General features: G+C 38.9%; 1 protein-coding gene across 1 annotated transcript; it reads right to left on the bottom strand.

The window, feature by feature from the left end:
- Positions 1–6,040: 6,040 nt before the first annotated feature.
- Positions 6,041–7,192, bottom strand: LOC145800178 (zinc finger BED domain-containing protein RICESLEEPER 2-like). The gene is made up of 3 exons (XM_082889820.1): positions 7,101–7,192; positions 6,489–7,004; positions 6,041–6,263 (listed from the first exon to the last, which is right to left on the bottom strand). Exons 1-3 carry the CDS (start codon positions 7,190–7,192, stop codon positions 6,041–6,043), a joined length of 831 nt encoding a protein of 276 aa, XP_082745946.1.
- Positions 7,193–8,373: the final 1,181 nt, after the last annotated feature.

Below are 8,373 nucleotides of genomic sequence, written 5' to 3'. Positions count from 1 at the left end.
TGGGTTCACTCGTGTATTAACTCTCACCTTCTACGCTCGAACTTTTGCGAAGGCTGCCCTTCCGGGTTTTCAACCTTGCGAGCTTTGTTTTTCTTTTCTTTTCGATTATCTTTTTTTGTTTTCTTTTCGTTTGTATTTTTCTCTCTTTCTTTTTTTGTATTCTTTTTTTTTCTTTTTTTCTCTTTTTTTTTGCTTTTTCTTTGCTCTAACTTTTGCCTGGGTCGCCCTTCCGGGTTTTCGGCCTAGTGAGCCTCTCAAGGGTAAAAGTGTAGCTTTGTCCATGCCAAATGGTTTTAGGATTTTGAAGCCATCTGACTCTAGGAGAATGGCTACTGTTCACTGATGCTGTAGAAGTCCATCCAAATGTTGTGGATAGGAACTCAGTTGTTCTTCAGCAGGAACTGTCTTCTTTTCTCCCTTCTGGGATTTGGCATTCTTGCCGATGTTCGTCGTGGACTCTTCGAGTACCTTCAACATTTGATCTTCTTGATCTGACTTTGGTGCCTCTTGTTCGAGGGCTGCTTCAAATCTGGCCACACGGACCTTACATTGCGGTTTGGCCATTGAACATTCTGAATACACGTTCAAGGTTTGAAAGCAAAGGGGTCGAATCTTGAGGCTGAGAGCGATCCTAGGCTGCACAATTTCAAGAGCGATTCCACACAGGTCTTCACAGGACTGTGCAAAACACATTTTTTTGAAAATTTTTAAGAAAGCGACTAATCGCTCGCGCTGAAGACAGTGTAGAACCAGTCTGGATCGAGCCAGGGTCTTTCTTAGTACTCACACTAACAAGCATGATTTCATTCATTAAGGGCTTAGCATGCCTCTCTTTCTCTCAATTGATCAAAGTTTTGCAAATCCCGAGGAATTCCTTCCTTTTTGTTTTCATCATCACAGTGTTAAAAAAAGTTTTGAAAAACTTAGGTCAATGCAATGAGTTCGAGGTGCAGAAAAGTAAGTGAGATACTTCGCTATTTCATTCAAATCCTCTGGCACAACTAGCTCAAAGTAGCAAAAAGCACAGAAACATGATAGCCGTAGCTGTTTCATTCAGATTTCCTGGTTGCAACTGGCTCCATAGCAGAGACAGACTCAAAAGAAAGTAAAAGGATAATTACAAAACAAAATAATGATATCCGAGGCAACAACCCTGGAATCACCTGATTTCTATACAATGGGACTGACTCGATACAACAAGACAGACCCTTAAGCAAAAAGACTGACTCAAGACAAAGAGACAGACTCAAGAGGCAAGGTATGCATGCAAAATGCAACCTAAGCATGCGAGCTAAGTATGCAATATGAGCATGCAAATAAGCAATGTGTACTAGGCATACAACCTAAGCAAACAAGCATGCTAGACATGTAACAATAATGCTAACGACCAATATGCAACAACATGTGAGGGGGACTTAGCATAGGAACATGTAAAGCAACTTAACACAAGATGCGTGCCAAATGCAACACCACTTGAACATGCAACAACATGTTAATAGGCTAAACATCTAAACATACAAACACGTATAGCATGCAACAACATGCCAAAGGCCAAGTGTGCAACAACATACAAGGCAAGCATGCAGCAACATGCGAATGACGGACTTACACCAAGATGGACAGCTCTCTACTAGGCCCAAAACAGTGGCCAAATGCTATGGAAATGAGGTCAAATTTACATACAAACATGCATGCAAACATGGTCCAACACTTAAGCATAAAAGAGGGATTTTTAAGCACACTTAAAAGGAAACAAATATGGACAAATGGTAAGCATGATAAACTCTGAAAATCATGTTAAGGATGGTGCCAAACCAACTAAACAAAGCAAGCAAAGCATGCAACCAAGCCCAAAACTTGAAAACTAGCCACGGGACTCAAACCAAGGCTAAATAAAGCATGCCCCAAAGGGCCATGAGGACCTAAAACAGTCCCAATGCAGGTCTAAACAAGACCAAAAACACACTTAAATGGCATTCCAAATGCCTAAGTCTAAAGGCATGCACAATGACCCAAACATGGTGCACAAAATGCAAACCTTTTGAAACATCAAAGGAGCCATAAATGCAAGTATACAAGCATGCTATATGGACTGAAATGACATGACTAATGGTGCCAAACCACTGAAATGATGCAAGTAGAGCATGCTAGAGGATCCAATACTCAAGGCCTACAAGGGAGATTGCATGGTAGCTATACAAAGCAAGTCGTGGATGACCCAAATGACCAAAATCAGACCTCAAGCACATCAAAACATGCATAAAATCTTCACAAAGCTAAGCCAAAATCATGCTAAAAACAAGGCTCAAAGCACAAAGCATGTTAAGGCAATTTCATGGCATTACAAGACAAGTAGGCTAAGCATGCATGGTGTTTCTAAACTAATTAAAAACAGTGCTATATCATGACAAAAAAAGCACAAATACTACTTAAGAGATGGCCAACATGAACTCAAGAAAGGTGCTCACACATGAGGCTAAAATGACAAGTATTGAAGACAACAAGGAGAGGGGATGACCCTCTCTTTCTTAGGACCTCAAAACACCATCCCCACCACTGAAATCTCTTTGGATTTCAGTGGTGAGGAGGCCAACACAAGGTGGTCCCGGAGCTCACCAAAAATGCACAAAAATGAGGCCAAACAAGGCCTAAGAGGGGGTCAAACAACCCCAAACCTCAAAGAGACTTTAAACAACTATTTTAAGCACTCAAAATCAGAACTATTATTAGTTATAGACTAAGCTTAAAAACAAATACAAGGATGGCTAAAATCCTATGCAAAAATGGAGAATAAAGGGATACAGTTCTTACCCTTGAAGACCTCTTTCAAGAACAATGCTCCAGCACCTTCCTAAGGTCAAAACCAGCCCAAGAACTTCAAGAATAACCCTTTGGCACCTCAGCAACCAAGGTATGGTGTAATACTATGTGTCTTAGTGCAAAACTAAGAACAAAAACACCCTAAACACACACAAATATGCAAGGAGAGTGAGATATAGAGATAGGATAGATACAAGACTCCTAACCCTAAAACCAGACCTCTGGAACCTCTTGGAACCCTTGAGGAGGGAGGAGAAGCCCTCCTTTTATAGAGATCCACTCTTGTAAAGCTTACAAAACAAGCTAAGCAAGAGGGAAATCCCTCCATACACGTGTATGGAGAGGGTGCAAAGTGGGTGCCAGCTATCACAGCTGGCACAAAATATCTGCCAAAAGAAGATGAACAGTGATCGGCCAGCCAAAAATGACAAATTGACCAAAACAATGGTCGGCCGGCCAGAAAGAGTGCCGACCGGCCAAACATTTGGCCGATGGCAACAAAACATGGCCGGTGGCCTCAAGCCATGGCCGGCGAGGTGTGGGGATGGCCAACAAGCTATTCCCTGGCCTTAGGTGCAAAGACCACAAGTGTTTGGTGCAAAACCAAACACGAAACAGGCAAGTTGAGAGGTCTTGAGGCAAGGCGCGTAGCCGAAACCTTCGAGAACTCAAGACGAACACAAACATGGATGATCACCGAGTGTTCAAACGGTGACGTCCAAGTCTTGATGACGGTCAAAAATGGGGTGTCTACACCTACAGGTGTTCATGGTTCTCCCTGTGTGTTTTTATGCTGTTTGGAGTCCTTGGCCCTCGAGAATTGCAAGAAAAGTTCACTTTTCGACTCAAAATGTCCTCGTAGGAGTTTCGATTCACGTCTTTGATGCACAACTCATTGTCAATCTTCAGGAGCGAGGTGTATTCTTTTTAAAGTATATTGTGACCCCTCCGAGAGGTAAATCGAAGGTTGCGTTTGAATTGGTCTTGTTAAGGCGTGTATTTCCTTATTCGATATTCTATTTCAAACATGCTATTGATGTTACATTAGAAGTGCATTGTTGTTGTGCACGGAATGTGTATGCACTGTTCTACCTGCATTGTTATGCACTTTTCACTTGCATTGTTATGCGCTTTTCACTCGCATTGTTATGCACACTTTTCACTTGCATTGTTATGCACGCTTCACTTGTATTGTTATGCACACTTTTCACTTGCATTGTTATGCACACTTCACTTGCATTGTTATGCACTATTTCACCTGCATTGTTATGCACGTTTCCGTTGCATTGTTATGCACCTTTCTCCTCTTGCGTTTGACATGCGTTTGGATGTACCTTTCTCTTCTCGCGTTTGACATGCGTTTGGACGTACCCTTCTCCTCTCGCGTCTGACACGCATTTGGACGTACCTTTCTCCTCTCGTGTTTGACATGCGTTTGTACGTACCTTTCTCCTCTCACGTTTGCCATGCGTTTGGATGTACCCTTCTCCTCTTGCGTCTGACACGCGTTTGGATGTACCTTTCTCCTCTCACGTTTAACACGCGTTTGGTTACCTTTCTCCTTTCGCATTTGACACGCGTTTGGATACCTTTCCTCTAGCGTTTGACACACGTTTGCTTCCCTCTTCTCCTCTCGTGTTTGACACGCATTTGGACGTACCTTTCTCCTCTCACGTTTGACATGCGTTGGGATGTACCCTTCTCCTCTCGCGTCTGACACGCGTTTGGACGTACCTTTCTCCTCTTGCGTTTAACACACATTTGGTTACCTTTCTCCTCTCGCATTTGACACGTGTTTGGATGACCAAAAGCAATATATGCCCCGTCTCCAAAAGTAATATATGCCCCGTCTCCTTCCCCCGATCCCCGACAGGGACCCATAGCCCGGCCCCATCCCCGTCCCTGAAAAATCCCCAGTGTTTTATTTTTTATTTTTATATATGTAAAAATCTGTAAATGGATTAAAATATTCAATAAATCAATAAATCAACATACAAAACATCCATTTACAAAACATCCTGTAGCAACATACAAAACATCCATTTACAAAACATCCTGAAGCAACATACAAAACATCAATAAACATCCATTTACATCCTTTAGCAACATCCTGAAAATTTAGCTTCAATAAATCAACATACAAAACATCCATTTACAAAACATCCTGTAGCAACATACAAAACATCCATTTACAAAACATCCTGAAGCAACATACAAAACATCAATAAACATCCATTTACATCCTGTAGCAACATCCTAAAAATTTAGCTTCAATAAATCAATAGATCAACATATAAAACATCCATTTACATCCTGAAAATTCAGTATCCATTACATCCTGTAGCAACATTCTAAAAATTCAACATCCATTACATCCTGAAAATTCAGCAGCCCATACACAACCCACACACAAAACATCCTGTAGCAACAAAATAGCACAAACAAAACATCTGTCCAGCAGCCCACACACACAAGAAAATTCAACAAGTAGCAAAGAGAATAATTAATCCCAAGCACAACCCGGAAGGGATAGGTTATCCAAAAATTGAAATTAAAAAAAAAATATCCATTACAACATAAAAAATCAAATCCATTGTTTCTCCAATACCCATACAAACCACATAACTTCCATCATCTCCTTTAACTTGAATTCCTGTTAAATAACAAAAAGAAAAAAACAAATAATTAATACTAATAATAAAATGTAAAAAATGTTAACAATTAAAACAAAAAAGATGACAACTAACACAAAAGTGGCACATGACTGATCCGACTCGATCTCATCATCATCATATATAGTTGCATAGCCCATAGATTCCAATGTTGAATTTCCTAAAAAGTAAAGAATATAAATTCAGTATTGAAATTATTCCATGGTAATATAAATAATAAAAAGTGAAATAATAATATGTAGATTTGATGAAATAATACCTTTCATCTCTGCACCCCACAACCAACTTTGTGCACACATTAATGCTTCTAATGTGTTTGGATGAAGTCTACTATGATGTGGACTCACCAACCTTCCACTAGTACTAAATGCTGACTCAGAAGCAACAGTGGATATAGGAATAGCCAAAATGTCCTTAGCTATTGCCTGTAAGGTCGGATACTTTGGTCCACTAGCTTTCCACCAATTCAAAACATCAAAACCTGAAGTTCTTGGCAAAACATCATCTTCTAGATAATGGTCCAACTTTGATCTTACATTCTTCATTTTTTAACTTCTTTTTCTACTAATAAACAAATCAAATTCTGAAAGGGTCTCTGTAACAATTTCTGGATGAGTAGAAGAGTCACCAACAACATCGGTCTCCATACCAACTTGGTGCTGATACTCTTGCAACAAATCATAACAAATATGACGAACCCTATCAACTTCATCTTCAGCTTTGTCTCCATAAAGTTTTTCAAAATAAAACTCCAATACACTCATCTTATACCTAGGATCAAGTACAACTACAACTCCAATAACACCATGTATCACTAACCAATATTTATCAAAATTTTCCACCATTTTTGATGCCATTGTTCTGATCACTTCAATTTCACAAGAGAGCCATTGAGACAGTGTCATCCTAATCTCATATAAAGCTGGGAAACAAACATTGGCTGTGGGATACTTTGTACCATAAAACAACTCTATGATAGAAAAAAAAATCTTAAACCTCCCACTAATCTCTCTAGCAAACTCCCATTCTTGCTCAGTTGGCACAGTCTTATATTGGGACTCTCTAATTTTCAACCTAGAAAAGACATCCTTATACAATAAGGCTGTCTGAAGCATTAAGTAGGTTGTTGCACAATCAAGTCCTAATTTCTTAGTATGTGGAATACGCAATTGGTTGGCTGTTTCTTCAAATTTTTCTAGTCTTTTTGGTGTTGCTGTCCAATAAGCTACACTCTCTCGAATTTTCTCCACACCAACTCGTATGACATCCAATCCATCTTTCACTATCAAATTCAAAATATGCGCACAGCAACGCATATGAAACAAAGTACCACCCAACAAAAGCGATGAATTACTTAACTTATCCATCAAAATAGTAATCATGACATCATTTGTGGAGCAATTATCAATAGTAACAGTCGAGATTTTTCTATCAATATTCCAGTCCATCATACACTCAAGCAAAGTATCACAAAGAACTTCTTTTGTGTGTGGACATGGAACATAAATAAACCTAAAATATGATATTCATAAACAAGTATTAATAACATGCAAATTGAATTGAATAAGATAGAATTTTTAAATGATTTGCAAATTTACAAAAATATACCTCAAAATGCGACTTTGCAATGTCCATGAATCATCAATAAAGTGTGCGGTGACAGCCATGAACCATTTCTTTTGATTGCTAGCCGTCCACATATCAGTTGTGATTGCCACCTTACTTTTATTATGCTCCACCAAACTCAATGTCTTCACTCTCTCATAATCATAAATCTTTAAAATATCACTCTTTATCGTATTTCGAGAAAGCACTTTAAACAATGGTTGAAGTTAGGGGTGTGCGCGGTGCGGGTTGGTGCGGTTTGAGAGAAAAATAGAAACCGTATGGCGGGTGACGAATTGATAAAAGTGTCACTAGAATTTGCCATTTTCCTTATAAAAAACCGGTGGTTCGGTTGGCAAATAATGGCGGATTTGCCTTGGCGGTTTATAAAAAATATAATTCAAATTACAAAACTTAAATCAAAGAGTAAAAAAAAGACGAGAGATACCGTGATGTTAAGCATCTTGCGAAGTTTTCTTCTAATGCAACAAGTGTAGCAACATCATGATAATATCAACGACTATGCCATCAATTCATTACAAGCATCTGTGGAAACTACAATGATCAAATACAATACATAAAATTAATATCATTCGGGGTTTACAATATATTGAAAATGTTTACTGTTGAAAAGTATTTAGATTGAAAAGTGAGCTGATGCAAGTTTGCAACATGGCCAGAAAAAAAAAAGATTGAAAAGTGAATTGGAATCCAACTTTATTTTGGACTACTGACATCTTGAATTTCGCCCGAGCAGTAATGTAATACTATATTCTAAGGTATAGAACAACAAGCAAACTAAAGTAAAAAAGAATTTTTAGAATCTTATAAAACATGATTTAATAGCGGTGCGGGTCGGTGCGATTTGGAAGAAAAATAGAAACCGGCGAATTGATAAAAGTGTCACTAGAATTTGCCATTTTTTTTTACTAAAAACCGGCGGTTCGATTGGCAAATAATAACAAATTTGCCTTGGCGGTGCGGTTCGGTGCTGTTTTGGCGGTTTCAGCGGTATTATGCACACCCCTAGTTGAAGTGCTGCTGAATGTCGTTTAAAACCAACATGGTCTACGATAGAGAGGGGATATTCATGCAAGATTATGGCATGTGACAACTCTTTCCTAGCAAAATCTTGATAAAAAATATAAGAATTCATTTTTGGACTCTCTCTACTAAAATTGTTAGTTAACACTTTTTGCCTCATGTCCATCACTTTTTTCCTAGTACAACTCTTATGGTGATCATGCAAATGCCTAGTTCCATTTTTTGAATCACC

Source organism: Camellia sinensis, chromosome 10 (genome assembly GCF_055761805.1).
Source record: "Camellia sinensis isolate YWXY chromosome 10, ASM5576180v1, whole genome shotgun sequence".
Taxonomy (NCBI): domain Eukaryota; kingdom Viridiplantae; phylum Streptophyta; class Magnoliopsida; order Ericales; family Theaceae; genus Camellia; species Camellia sinensis.
This window is presented reverse-complemented; position numbering and strand designations above follow the sequence as displayed.

What these genes read in the sequence shown, in the direction of transcription:
- LOC145800178 (XM_082889820.1), bottom strand. Translation starts at nt 7,192, where the DNA reads ATGTGGACGGCTAGCAATCAAAAGAAATGGTTCATGGCTGTCACCGCA. An exon ending in TTGCAAAGTCGCATTTTGAG is followed by an intron (nt 7,005 to 7,100) that starts GTATATTTTTGT and finishes ATCATATTTTAG; the next exon opens with GTTTATTTATGTTCCATGTC. An exon ending in GCTAGAGAGATTAGTGGGAG is followed by an intron (nt 6,264 to 6,488) that starts GTTTAAGATTTT and finishes ACTTGATCCTAG; the next exon opens with GTATAAGATGAGTGTATTGG.